The sequence below is a fragment of the Rutilus rutilus genome (assembly GCF_951802725.1).
Source record: "Rutilus rutilus genome assembly, chromosome: 6".
NCBI classification, from domain to species: Eukaryota; Metazoa; Chordata; class Actinopteri; order Cypriniformes; family Leuciscidae; genus Rutilus; species Rutilus rutilus.
The window spans coordinates 35,837,449-35,851,997 of NC_140214.1; the positions used below are offsets into that span (position 1 = coordinate 35,837,449).

Consider the following 14,549-nt stretch of genomic DNA (forward strand, 5'->3'; position numbering starts at 1 on the left):
CATGATCTGCCTATGTGTTCTGTGGTTCATGCTGAACACAATACCAATGTGGCTTTTTTTTTTTTTTTTTTTTTACTTTGATGCATCGGCACAAAATTTGGTAGAGATCATAGTCAGCATGTCCTGAAGGTCCCTGACAAGTTTGAAGACAGTGCCACTTAGCGTTCACCTTTCTGAAGTGGACCGTGTGTGTGTGTTTGTTTTCCCTGTGCTATGTTAACTTAGCATACTAATCAATAATCTTGTTTTTATTGTGGCTCTTGCTGCTGGCAGATATATTTCCTTCGGAATTTGTCATTATGTGATTTGAGACAAATCTATGCTTTTTCAGATTTGACATTGTCTGGAAAACGCATCCCAAACCCTGGCCAGTTCTTCAACGTTCAGCTGAATTCTGCCCAGAAAGAGGCCATTAAACGGATTCTGAGTGGAGAGTGTCGACCCACGCCCTACATCCTGTTTGGGCCTCCTGGCACAGGCAAAACCATTACACTCATAGAAGCTGTTCTGCAGGTAGTTGCAATACAGTTTGTGCATGTGCCTGGAAATCTGCGAGGCAGAGCAAATTCTTTTAAAACAAATTCTATTAATAAATGTTTAAGGATTGCATAATGCTTAAGTGTGCTCTAGAGGTCGGCTGATATTTGGCATTTTTAAACCTATTAGTGTCTGAAGCAGGACTTTTATTTTGAAAGTACATAGATGCACAGGACGTCCCATTCTCTGTCTTCATTAGCTTATTGTCTTTAAAGTTCTGTCTTACAAAATTATTAGACTATTAAACAGAATTGGCTTCCTTTAATTGTTAATCGAAAGGCAAACACTGTAATACTTTCTCATATACTGTCGATATTCAGCAAATACGCATTCATATAAACGATCACTAGTTTGCACAATTTGTCACTAAACGAGTATATTTCTCTTTATTATAACATTAATGTAAAGCTGAGTCAGAAAGAATACAGGAAACTGACACGAGTCATCATTTGCTGCTTTATTAGAACATATGATTACATTTCCGTTTTCCGTTCCAAGATTACATGTTTTTTCTCTCACATCAAAGCACAATAATGTACATAAACATTATGTGGACAAGTAGTTAATTGCAATGCAATCTGTGCAAGTTGTCAAAAGACAAACCCCACAACAATAAATGACCTGCAATAGTGAACTCTTGAGCAAGCGTTGCTGTTTGGCATTTTTCATGGCAATAAATTGGTTGGGTTGGAAATGAATAATTCATCACTGAATTCCTAATCTCTCAGCACTGTTTGTAGTATACATTGTGTATTTTGTTGAGTTTGTCTTGAGGTCAGATTGTGTGTGTGTGTGCAGGTGCATCACCGCATCCCCTGCAGTCGTGTGCTGGTGTGCACCCCCTCCAACAGCGCCGCTGACCTCGTCTGCACGCGCCTGCACCACAGCGGATACTTGAACACTGCCAGTCTGGCTCGTGTTAACGCCACCTGCAGGCCAGAAGAGGTGCGTTGTGTCTCCAGCTGGAACTGCAGCCTGTTGTTTTAATGCGTTTCTCATTCGGTCGTTCTCTCCCATCTCACGATTCTACACTGATTCTAACACTTAGACTAAAGGACCTTCTGGTCTTTACAGACCTGGGTTAGTAAAGCATTTTATTTATTGTGATCATATTTTGTGCTCTACAGTCTATGCCAGAGGAGTTGCGTCAGTACGCAAGAGCTGGAGAAGATATTCGACATGCCAGTTTTCATCGTATTGTTGTTTGCACTTGTTCCAGTGCTGGAATGTTCTACCAGATTGGTCTACGGTAAGACGCTGATATTTAAGGGCCTTTATTGCATACTGTGCACTTAATGGCTCTGTTCTTAAATATACTTCAGAAACTAATGTGCTTTATTCTGACACTTAAACCACACTTAAATGGGCTGGTTCACAAATGAGAATGCTGTCATCATTCACTCCGGTTATGAATGTAGCGACTGACCTGTGAATATGGCACATGCGCTGAAGTTTTGTGCGGAATGCATGTAATGTAAATGTGATCGGACTGGGGGTCATATAAACAGAGCTTTCAGAATCCAAAACCGCGATATATCATTTTAGCATCTATATCATGGTGTGCGCATCCGCGATAGTCACATAGCAGGATGTACGAAGTATAGGGATCATAGTTGATCCGTACAGACCAGGAACCATGTTTCGAAACGCACGTGAGTCTTGGATTAATTGCAAAGTTTAACCGTCATAGAAGGAAAGTGTTTTAGGTCCTGTCAGTTTAAACATTCAAGCGATTTTTAAACCGTTCGAGTGCAATAATAAGCTTGAACGAACACACACACGCAAAAATTATGTAAAAATGTCCTTCTTGACTCGTGAGTATTCTAGTAAACGCAGTCGATTATGGCTTATCTGTGCATTCGGTCTTAAAGTGACAGCAGCCTAATATTCCTGCTTGTATATGTCATGCTGTCATTCATGTTAATCAACCAACAAAATACATAGAGAAAATCGATTGTGTAGCTTTAACAAAGATTAATTATATTTAATTTATTCAGTGAAGACTATGCAGTGTTATTTTACATTTGATTATTCAATCCCTGTACCTGAATACTGTTAGACTTACCTGAAAAACATAAAGCACTGTTTATTTCATTTGTATCTTTGTTCTATTGTATTTATCTAGGCTTGTAATTTTATTATTTTCTATGCAGATTCAGTCCCCTACAAAATCACCCCAATCACTCTAGAATGCTTAATTATTTCCAAAGTCATCTGGTGAAAGTTTTCATATCGCAACAGATATTGCAGAAAAACAAAATATCGAAATGCCCTAATGTAAACATATCTAATGGGGTCCAAGAATTTCATCCTCTGAAAAGGACATAAAGATATCGTAAAAGTAATCCAGATGACTCGGTTTGTATACTGATTGAAATATAAGGGTTATTCACTCTCAAATTAGTATGTCATTGGTTCTTGCACAATGGCATCATGCCACATGCCATGCAAAGAACCATTGAGGTTTGAATTTGTTGCATTTTTATTTTTTTTAGGGTTGGTCATTTTACCCATGTGTTTGTGGATGAGGCTGGTCAGGCCACTGAACCTGAAACTCTGATCCCTCTGGGTTTGCTGTCTGAGGCAAGTGGGCAGGTGAGACTTGACAATGTTTGTGTTGACCCTTTGGAACTATATTGAGCTATACTGTTTATTAGCCTATATCCTCTGACTTTTACCCATCTTTATTCAATAGATTGTGCTTGCTGGTGATCCAAAGCAACTGGGGCCAGTGGTGAAGTCGAGACTTGCTGCTGTGTTTGGACTAGGGGTTTCTCTTCTCGAGAGGCTGATGGGAAATCCGCTCTACTGCTGCAGCGAGAGAGGCTACAACCCCCTGCTGGTCAGGAGATATCACTAATGATTACTGTTTGTTTGAGTGATATAAAGCAATATTCTGAGTTAAATGCTGTCAGTTACCACACAAAATAATGTGGTCTACAGACATTCACATGTTTGAAATATATCAAGTCATTTCACTGTTTTAAATTATGACTGAAAATTCACTTACAATCCATTTAATTAAATCTGGTCTTAAAGCCTAAAGGAATGAGCCTACAAATGGCTTACTTGCAGATGTCTCTGCATTTTAAAGGTCCCATTCCATGGATTATTTTTATTATTTTATAATGTTTCCAGGGGTGCCCTTATAATGTTAGTATGTTTTTTAGATCAAAAATTGTTATAATTTAGAAATAAAAGGCATATTTCCTAGTCTGATTTCATTCCCTGGTTTGAACACTCTGTTTGAAGGGGCGTGTCTGCTGAGAGACTTCAGTGTAAACGCCCTCTGCTGTGATTGGCTGACATGCTTGCATATGAAATATCTGGCATTAAATGTGGAACTATCTGGAAAACTTTTACTATTACAGCTATTATACGTTTTTACTATTACAGCTATCTGGATTAACAAATCATGAGAAGTTTAAGTATTTAGATCTATTACCATCACATAAAAGGTTGCAGTGATGAGCACTGAGCAGATGACAGCCTGTTGATCGCGTGAAAGATCTTATCATTGCAACGCAGTTTCTGCACTATCACTAATGATTTCACCAATGCAAACATGAGGCATATAAATACAGTAAGACCTTCGTTGTGCAGTGTAACAGCGTCATTGATTTCATAACGAGTTTTGGCAAGTGTCCAGATAAACTCGCGCTGTGTGATTGACAGCTTGGTCGATTGGAAAGGGATTGTTCTTTGATCGCTTTCTGTATATTAATCACAGTTTAAGTAAGATTATTTTCATCCTACTAAGAGAAACGAACGATGTGAAGAGTGATCGCTACTTCCATATTAAATCACTACTTACCGCTTGCTGGAATATAGTTGAAATAGTCCCCTTCGTCAGTATGAAACGCTGAGAGAAGTCTGCTTGATATTATTCCAGGTTAGAAAAACAGTCCGTGGTGAAATGGACAGAGCAAACTAACAACTTCGAATTAAACTTTTGCGGTATCCGATTATAGATAAACATCAACCACGTCTGTTGACATTTCGTCATCAATATGCCTGTGTTCCTGTGGGCGGAGGTTACGGTTCTAGTGACATCATTAAAGCAGGATGTAGAGGGGTGTAGTCCAATCCAGCCGTTTTTTGTAGTCAACTTCTGTTAAATAAAATATCTCGCTTGGCATTGAACTTTGAGCTTTATAATTTTACAGATATTATTTATACTCTAACAACAACATTACACACTAACTAAAGTTTGAAACATGGGATCACATAGAACGGGACCTTTAAGCTGAGATATAAGAAGGTAACATTGGGGGGAAAAATGACATCACTTTTAAATTTTTATTTAAAAATGAGGCATATAAATGGTCCATTCTCTAGACTAATTTCAGTGTTTAAATTATCGCCTGGCAGCTGCAGCTTCATGCTCTCCAGCAGCTCTTTCAAGAACCTTAAATTGACACATCATGATTCGAAATCAACAAAAACATTTAAAGTGATAGTTCACCCAAAAATGATAATTCTGTCATTAATTACTCATTCTCATGTCGTTCCAAACCCGCAAGACTTTCACCTTCGAAACACAAATGAAGATCTTTTTGTTGGACTATGACAGCTTTCTGTTCCTCCATTGACAGCTACGCAACTACCATTTTGACACTTCAAAAAGTTCATAAAGAGATTGTGAAAAGTTTTCTGAAGGGTCTCGATCGCTTTCTGTGATGAACCGATTTAATTTAGGCTTGTAGTACTACTCCAAATGAGTAATACTACAAGAGTGGATAAAGCAATGAACGAGTGGCTCTGTTCAGATCCTGTGATGGGGAACCGCTTCCCAGGCTCTCCATCACAAAACCTCCCCTTTGTTGAATCTAGTTCAATCCTTGTTTTGTAGGTGACTAAGCTGGTCTACAACTACCGCTCCCACGAGGCTCTGCTGGAGTTGCCTTCACGACTCTTTTACGCGGGCGAGTTGTGTGTGCGCTCTCAGAGAGCTGTGGTGGATGCTCTCTGCCACTGGAACAGACTTCCAACTAAGGGCTTCCCCTTTATTTTTCATGGAGTTCGGGTAAGTAAAGGCTTAAATGTCACTTCACAGGCCCTGCATGTGTTTTTGTCTGCTGTACATGTCGACTGTGTTTTGAAGGGCACTGAGATGAGGGAGGGCAGTAATCCATCATGGTTTAATCCTGCGGAGGCAGTGCAGGTCATGATGTACTGTTGCCAGCTAGCAAAGAGACTCTACAACCCCATACCAGCTACAGACATCGGCGTCATCGCGCCCTATAAAAAGCAGGTGAGTATCTGTACTGCAGATGGACAGTTTTCTCACCATCTGGCCACGATTTCAGACCCTATGTCTCTTTACTGTTTTGTTTGACATCGATGCAATGTGTTATTATTTGCAACCTCCCCCTCCTTGTTTTACGAGATTTGAAATGCATAGCCCCATGACGGAAAATAGTTTTTAAAAGAAACCTCATCACTTCAGGTTGACTTTAAACCAGGGCCATTTTTTCCATTATAGACTTAAATATTAAAAATATATGTTTTAAATATTGTGTGGGAAACGGAGATAGGATCAGTTTTCCAGATACAGAAGCCACTTGATGTTGACCAGTGTAAATGCGCTGTCCCCTAAATTGGCTGAAGATCAGATCTGCTTGATCACTATATTATATTATATTATATTATATTATAAAGGAGTAGGGGTGTAACGACAGTCAAATCGAGATATTGTGATATGAAAATGCGACGATATGTATCGTTGATGTAAACAATATGATTTGTGATATAGTTAGTTCCAAGCTTACTGTATTTATGAAGCAATTTATGAATAGCCTATCGCTGGACATCCTATGATATAAAGGAATAAGCTTTTTGCCAACCTCTTTTGTCAGAGAGCAACCTGCATACTCATTGTGACTCTCTGGTGTCAAACCATTTTCCTCTGCTTTCCTGTACCAGCACCATGGGGGTTTACATCTGTTCTGCAGGGGATTCTCGTCAGTTGACATGGAGTGACAAGGAGGCTAGCCCAAGTAGCAGTTCTCGTTTGTTCTACATTGCCCTGATTATTAAGTATTGCCCCTCTGTAATAATTTTGCAAGCTATTACATTTTGCAGCTGAGCGCTTGCCTGCTCCTTTCCCACCCAATTCCCCCTGTGCACTAAGTTTTCTTAGAGCTGTACCCATACGTTTATGTGCATGGTTGATGCATTCCAGTTTTGTTATTTCATTTCCTGGATAAGGATTCAGTGCAACAACCTCCTTAAACGCTGCACTGTCTCCATCAGAAAGCAGCTGATGATTCCTGCTCCACGGCTTTGCTGGAACCAGTTATTTGTATACAGTCATTGTGCATTTCTTTCCATGTGTTGCACTCTTCCTCTGTGATGTTTCTTTGTGATAGTGTGAAGTATAGCCCCTTTTCTGGCAAGTCCCATCAAAAGACACACTTATGTTCCCTCAGAATTTCTGCCACGTCTCCATACGTCTGTCTGATCTGCTCTTTGGCCTTTCCTAATGACTCCAAGCCTCGCTCGATCTCTGCCACTGGAAGTAAAAGTGTAGTTTATAAAAAGACTGTTCGATCTATCAAAATGTACATATATAAGTGCTAATCTAAGTATTACACAATAAATTGTAAATGTAAGCATAAATCAGGCTGAATAATTAACTTGTTATTCATTCATTGTACAGTGGAAATATGGTAGGCCTACCATACATTTTCTGAAAAACCTCTTACATTGCTGGACAACTTCTAACTGGCTGACTTTACCTGTCACTCTCCAGTTCTGTCTCTGAAATAACTTCAGGTGCAGTAAAGGGATACCCAACATTTTGGATATTTTGTTTAGAGCAGCATATCCCAGTCCTAACTCGTGTGCTAACAGAATCATTCTTACATTTATATCAAAAGCTACATCACTCCTTGATGACTCCTGTAGACGTGAGGATGAGAAAACACTTTTTCTGAACCCATTTTCACTCTAGCAACAGACTGCTACAAAACCCTTGATTTTGGGGATCTGTGTTTATTTGTAGAGCATCTGACATCCGATTTGGACAAATCAATTCTTCAATCAACTCGTTCAAACGCGAGATGTGCATTATTAGCCACTGCTGTGTAACTGGGCTGAAATCCACGGGGATATTCTTATCGTTATTCATTGCATGTATTTTGCGCTTCGATGCACTATAAACGTCTATTTTCTCGCAAATAGAATCTTTTTTGCATGTACTTTCCTTACTTTTTCGAGCTATAGATAGCTGCTTGCGTCTCTTTTTTGATGCTTTTGCATGGAAATTCTGTTTTCTCATCTCTACCGCATTGATGTCTCAGTCTGTGGTAAACTAGCGGGACACATCACGTTTTGACAAATCAGGGTACCAGAAATGGACTTAAATCTTCGTTAGCCAATGAAATTTCACCTTGTGGGGTAGATCGGCCTTTAGTTTCTCCCTATTGGTGAGCTCTGAATAGGAAATTACCATATTTAGACTAGCTATCATGAGAGAATGAGCTTTCCAGATACCAAACCCAGATTTCATGTGTGTGTGTGTGTGTGTGTGTGTGTGTGTGTGTGTGTGTGTGTGTGTGTGTGTTGTCAGGTGGAGAAGATCCGTGTGCTGCTCCACAGAGTGGGTCTGGGAGATGTGAAGGTGGGCTCAGTGGAAGAGTTTCAGGGTCAGGAGTTCCTCATCATGATCCTGTCAACGGTAAAAAGCCCTTCCTGGGCGGGTACTTTAGATTCAGAACTTTTCCACAGTATTTCCAGAGACCTACTTTTACTAATTTGGGAGAAACTGAGGCCATCTTTATTGTATAGAGGAAGTTGCATTTTATCTTTATATAGCCCATTATACAAGTACTAGATACAGTGAATATAAAAATATATTAAATATTTAATATATGATAAAAATTCTACACATTGCTGTTAAAACAGCTGTTTTTTGTGATGTAAAAAATTAAAACAAGATAAATCATATGCAGTGCCATTTTTAACAACCAGACTGACAAACAAAATCGGAGTAAAACAAGAACCATGAAGATGATTTTTTTATTTATTGTACACTTTACCGTACTGCTCAGGGTTTGCGCACAAACTAAGAAAATCCTAATAAATCTGGTGAAACTGGTAAAACAGCTACTGTATTATAATGAATGTTTAGAAGAAATGTTTGAAGTGGTCTATTTCAAGTGACAGCTGTTCAGATTTGTCTTTCTTCTAAAGACTTTTCTCTTCTTTTTTTTTTTTTTTCTTTTTTTTAAACTGTAGGTCCGGTCCAATGAGTCCTTGCTGAATGAAGAACTGCAAAACGTGCTGGGATTTCTCTCCAACCCAAAGCGTTTCAATGTTGCCATTACACGAGCCAAAGCTCTCCTCATTGTTATCGGAAACCCACACATTTTAATCAAGGTGAGATTTAAAGCCCTGTTTACTTACAGTAACTGAATGTCTTTTGTATGGATATGCAAAAACGAATCCAATGAGGGGCGCTCCACTCTATAAACGTTCTGTCAACTCAGTATAGAGCTCTGTGATCAACAAAAGTTTATGATACTTGTTTTGTCCATCAAGATAATTATCACAGATGTACACAACTTTTATGAATTTTGAAGCCTAAATGCAGTCGCCAGAAGTAAAAAGCTAAAGGCTATAAACGAACCACACCGCGGTCTCAAGACTTCAGCGTCACCATCACTAAGCTTCCGACAAATCTTTCAGTTTTTATCTAAAAACATTTTCCCAGTGTGTTTGAGTTAGAATAGTTTACAAGCACAATTATAAGCATAACGCTGCTGTAAAAGCGGACTGAGTTTAACTGTTCGTCTGATGATGTTTAATCTCCTCGACTGTCTCATTAGCCACTTCTTAGCAACCGCCTTTTTCAAGACATGTAACAGCTTCAAAAAATCACGAGTGGGGTCATACTGATGTATTTAATGTCGTAGAATAAAACGTGTAAAGGTGTCTTGAGCTTGTGTTCTCCACAGACCTTATTTCAGCCTTTTAACCAAAACCCCATTCAAAAAACCCACTGACGTCGGGACGATGGAACCGGAAGAGCTAAAATGCAACTCGCTACAGTGATGTCATGCCTGCACCACTCTATAGATCCTGAGCAGTAGATCAGGGCTGCCATGAACCGGTTTAAAGGAATCATGACGACTTTTGTTTGACCTGATTTCTTATTTATTTATTCATTTCTGTTATACAGCAGTTCATTGTCTTTTTATTCAAGAGTTAACACTTGCTCTACAAAAAAAGTAGTTTAGTATGACATTCCGCAAGGCAGTAAAAATATAGAAATATCAAACATATAAAATCACAACAAGCTTCTGAATAGAGTAATGGAATAACGTCTTGCTGCAATTTTAACTAGTCTTACATTCACTATCTAGACAAACCTCATTCTTTTTCACAAAAAAAGACCATGGTAATATATCTAGCAGGGGTAAAGGAGATTGGTTCTTGTGCTTCTGAATGCCATATTTTGAAGATATAGAAGAGCAAGTTCACTATGATACTGATAATTTACAGATTTTAATTTTATTTGACTACACTATTAATGCTTTAAAATGTGTTTGTGTAATAAAAACTATTGAAGAGATAATTCTGGATTGTTGATGGTGCCTGGCATACGGTTTCATTTGGTCCTTCTCGTAGTGTTTGTCTAAATGCGTGCGTGCGTGTGTGTGTGTGTGTGTGTGTGTGTGTGTGTGTGTGCATCTATTCCCGCAGGACCCGTGCTTCAGTGCTTTGCTGCAGTACTCGTATGATAACCGAGCGTTCGTGGGCTGTGACCCTCCAGTGAGTCTACGGGCCTCTGCAAGGTTTGCTCGTTTGGTTTTTGTCAACATTCAAGAACTACTCATGTCTTTCTGGGTCAGGAATAAATGGTTGCATCACTTAATGCTGTTAATGTTTTACAGGATTCTCCCCGAAGGAACCTAGAAATCACGAAATGGCCTGAACTTGGACCAGCAAGATTGGATAATTATTCCACGATTGTTTTGTATTAAATAAATAATGCTTATTAACATATAAATCCCTCACTGAAAGACCACACTAGACCTGCATGAGCGGAAGAATAGAAATGCGTCTTCCTAGTTCCCAGAACAAGTAGTTCTGACTCAAACTTCCCGAGATTTGTTTGTCGTGCCTCTGGCTGGATGGGGCGGTGTTGAGGCACTGCACTGTGAGAGCCAGTGTTGATTTTCTGTTATGTTCCTTGAAATGTGTTTATTAAAATCATTTCAGCAAGTATTAATTGTAAGTGTTCATCTGTTCCATACTTCCAGAAGGTGACGTTTTTACATTTGAGATGATCTTCTGTTTAGTTCTCTACCAAAGTATTGGTGGTCTTAACTTTATTGCCTGACCATCATCTAAAGCAATCAGTAACAGTCAACTTTTTTATCATTATTGGCCAGGTGTGGTGTACATGGTATTCTGCAATTCTTAACAAATCTGAATATACAGATGTGCTCAAGGTTATCAGAGATTGATGGCACTGACTTTGAAAACATTTTCTAATTTAACAATCCGTTTTGGGTCGTGATAAAGCAGCACTGAATCTAGTTTTTACAAGGAGTCGAGCTTTAAGCATGTTAGCTTGATGCAGATCTGATGCTTGAGCAAGGTTACTGAACCCTTTAAAGTGTCTGATTTTTCATGATTTCTATTTAGCTTCGGAAATACGCTTCTATGTACGTTCCCAGACATCCTATAAGGCCCAAAAATCATAATTGCTGTGTTACTTTAGATAAAATCATTCTATAAATGGTCAGCGACTTAATACAGTGGCAATCAGTAAATAGTTGAATATTAACACTTTCAGACCCTCATTCGTTCCAGTGGACATGATTTTTTCTGTAGCTTTTCATGGTTTCTGTCATGTGATACCATCCAAACTTCAGAACAGTATTAGACCATTCAAATCTTCAATTGAAATTAATTATGGTGGTCTGTGCCACTCGATTGCAAATGCCTCTAGAAAAAAAAATATATATATTATACGTGGACTTTTTAAGAATTGTCATCTGGCTATATGTACTGTAAAAAAATTAATTATGACCATTATTAAATTATGATTCTTTGAGTCTGAAAGGGCTCATTCCATAATGACTTATTCCAATTTATTTTTTTATCAGTGATTTTTCAAGGAATTACATAGAATTTTTCTGTCACCTAATGCCACACGTGCAAATTTTCATGGACGAAAGCTCTTATGGACCTGCATGAGAAAATAAGACAATATATTAATGAATTTCTTAGCAATCATTGAAGGCTAAAGAGACCATTGAGCCTGAACACGCAACATATTTTACAAAGCCTTCGGATACATCAGAAGTGTCTTTTAAATCAAAGAATAATCGCTCATCATAAACTGCCAAAATTATATTTTTTAATACAAATAAGAGCTCTGGAGTGGTTCATGTGTACCATTTAAGATATTATATTATTAAAATAAGCCCACTATGCTTTTTTGGTGTCGGTGCTTCATATTTTATTAAAAGAACTTGAATGATCTTTGGTTAATCAACTTTATCAAAAGAGCTGAACAAGAGTTGGACGTGACTGGTCAGTGTTATCTCTTCATTTAGGATAAATGTGATTTTTTATTTTTTTGGTTCATAGGCATACAATATGGAAGGCGAGAAGATAAAAGTGTACCTATAACGAGCAAAGTCGAATGAGAACATTTATTGTATTACTGGTATATGGTGGTGGATTGTGGATTATAGCCTATATATATTTCTGCAAATGTTGCATTTGGTAGGGTCTGTGTTACCCTGAAATCTGTTATACATTTTCTGGGATCAAATCCAATGTCATTCAATGATCATTACTTTTCCCAGATGAATGTAACGCATTTATGCATATCACATGTACATAGCCAACACTGCTTGTTGAGTCACATTTATTTATATAGCACTTTATACGATACAGATTAATTCAGAACATCTTTACAGTCATACACAGGAGGAAAAAAAAACAAGTCATATAATCAAATCATCAATGTTGCAAAATTCTTTAATGAGGAAACAATGAATCCACTTCTAATAACTAAAACGCACCTCAAGAGAAGAAAATATAGCGCCATTAATCAGCTCAATTCAATTCATTTCTCGTTTGATAGATAAACAGTGTGAACTTTTAAGCCAATGGCTCGGTCACTCTCTCACCATGCGCAAGCAAGTGTGTTTTAATCTGGGATTTTCAGCAATAGTCACGCAAGTATCGCTCAGTTCTCCACACATCACTTCTCAACAGTTGAATGCTTAAACTAACATGGAGGAAGATATAATATTATTTAGCAACCCTCTTGTATAATTAAAGTATGTACAATTAATATGATTTACAACTGCTAGTCCCAACATAAACAAAAGCAATGTTATTCGGTTTCCAAATTAATATTTTGACTTGCGCTTCACAAACAAGCACAATCTTCGTGACTAAAGTTAATAAACTACCCTGTAATATTCTAAAATTGCTCTTTATATTTCTCAATATTTTCTTAAATTTGCCATCACTAATTGAAACGATGCTTTTCTCTACGACCGGGTGAAAACTCAGGTACAGGTTACTCGCTGCATTCCCACACCCAACACACACACACACACACACACACAGTATATTTTATGGTTCTTTGAAACTCGCCGAGGCACAAGGCGCTCAGGACTTCTCCTTTGCGTGCCATCTCAGGTGTCTCTTTAAGTGTGCGGACAGGATAAACCTCTGACCGCAACGGTCACATTTGAAGGGCATCTCTCCAGCATGATAGAGCACAGGAGTTTTGAAATTGCACACTTGCGCAATTTTCTTGTCACTGTGAGGACTTCGGCTCGATTTCTCGCCCACGTGAATTTTCATGTGACTTGTGAGGTTTCCTTGATGTCTGAAATTATTCCCACACTGATGGCACGTGAAAGGCTTCTCTCCGAAATGACATATTATGTGTTTCTTCAGGTCTCCCTTGCGCGTGAAGCTCTTTTCGCACTGAGTGCACGTGAAAGGCTTGTCTCCGTTGTGAATTAACAAGTGGTTCTGGAGGTTGATTTTCTGCGTGTAACTCTTCCCACACTGAAGGCACGTGTACGGCCTCTCGCTGTGGATAGTCATGTGATCCTTAAGGTCTTCTTTACATTTGTAACTCGTTCCACAATGTGGGCATCCAAACGACTTTTTGGCCCCTGGACTTTGTGTCATTTGTGAGTTTTCTCCTGATGTGAAGCTCTGAGGCTCCTGGTTTTTCTCCACTTCATTCTGGTCTTGACTTTCCTGTTCCGCTTCAGTCAGGTCTGAAACGAGCAAGTCGGTGATAATCAAGTCAAGAGCAACAATGGTGAAAGATGATGAATAAATGAACCTCATTTGGAGGGCAGGTAAAAAGATGAGTTATTTTACTATGATTATTGATGTGATAAAATGGCATCAAACGATGGTAAACAAATACAAACAACAACATGATCATTTATATTTCTATAAATTTTCTATTCAGGACCAGACACCGACCTCTTTGTTCCTCGGTTTCTTCTTCTTTGACTCTGAATGGTTCCAGATCAGTCAGATCCACAATCTCCACTTTAATAAACTCCATCGTCACGCAGATCTCGATCGACAAACCTCTGGCTTTTCTTGCTTGTTTGGAAACGGGTCAGCGATTGCGATCGAGACGAGGATGAAGATCAAATCGAAAGGAAAAATAGACAAAACACAGTATTCTGTTACGGGTGCTCTTAGGACTATAACACTCAGACGTTAAGGTTTGTGGTAAAATACGTTATCAACACGTCGCATGCATTGTAAATACAATCAATAACAACCAACATTAATTTCAACATTTTATTAAACAAAACAGTTGTAGTACCATTACCAAGTTGTTGGAGCAAAATGTGTATACATTTGTGAACGTTTTGTATGGTTTTATACCGCTGAAAACACAAACCTTTTATCCAGCGGACATTAGAGAAGACGCGGGCGCAGTGCTTATGACGTCACGCGAAGAAGAGTAAAATCAAAATAAAAGTCTCCAGTAGAAC

At 38.6% G+C, this 14,549-nt stretch overlaps 2 protein-coding genes across 2 annotated transcripts in view; one reads left to right on the forward strand and one right to left on the reverse strand.

Moving 5' to 3' along the window:
- Window positions 1-10,770, forward strand: part of mov10l1 (Mov10 like RNA helicase 1) — a 31,237-nt gene extending 20,467 nt beyond the window's left edge. Inside the window, exons 15-25 of the mRNA XM_084411390.1 lie at window positions 332-513; window positions 1,336-1,482; window positions 1,665-1,786; window positions 3,033-3,132; window positions 3,233-3,379; window positions 5,390-5,563; window positions 5,642-5,791; window positions 8,111-8,218; window positions 8,779-8,919; window positions 10,246-10,337; window positions 10,437-10,770. Coding sequence (XP_084267516.1) covers window positions 332-337 — 6 coding nt within the window. The 3' untranslated portion in view covers window positions 338-513; window positions 1,336-1,482; window positions 1,665-1,786; ... (6 more) ...; window positions 10,246-10,337; window positions 10,437-10,770. The remainder of the gene's footprint in view (window positions 1-331; window positions 514-1,335; window positions 1,483-1,664; window positions 1,787-3,032; window positions 3,133-3,232; window positions 3,380-5,389; window positions 5,564-5,641; window positions 5,792-8,110; window positions 8,219-8,778; window positions 8,920-10,245; window positions 10,338-10,436) is intronic.
- Window positions 10,771-12,410: 1,640 nt separating this feature from the next.
- On the reverse strand, window positions 12,411-14,549 carry LOC311292147 (uncharacterized protein). The gene is made up of 3 exons (XM_084411689.1): window positions 14,456-14,549; window positions 14,023-14,148; window positions 12,411-13,808 (listed from the first exon to the last, which is right to left on the reverse strand). Exons 2-3 carry the CDS (start codon window positions 14,105-14,107, stop codon window positions 13,183-13,185), a joined length of 711 nt encoding a protein of 236 aa, XP_084267815.1. The 5' UTR covers window positions 14,108-14,148; window positions 14,456-14,549; the 3' UTR covers window positions 12,411-13,182.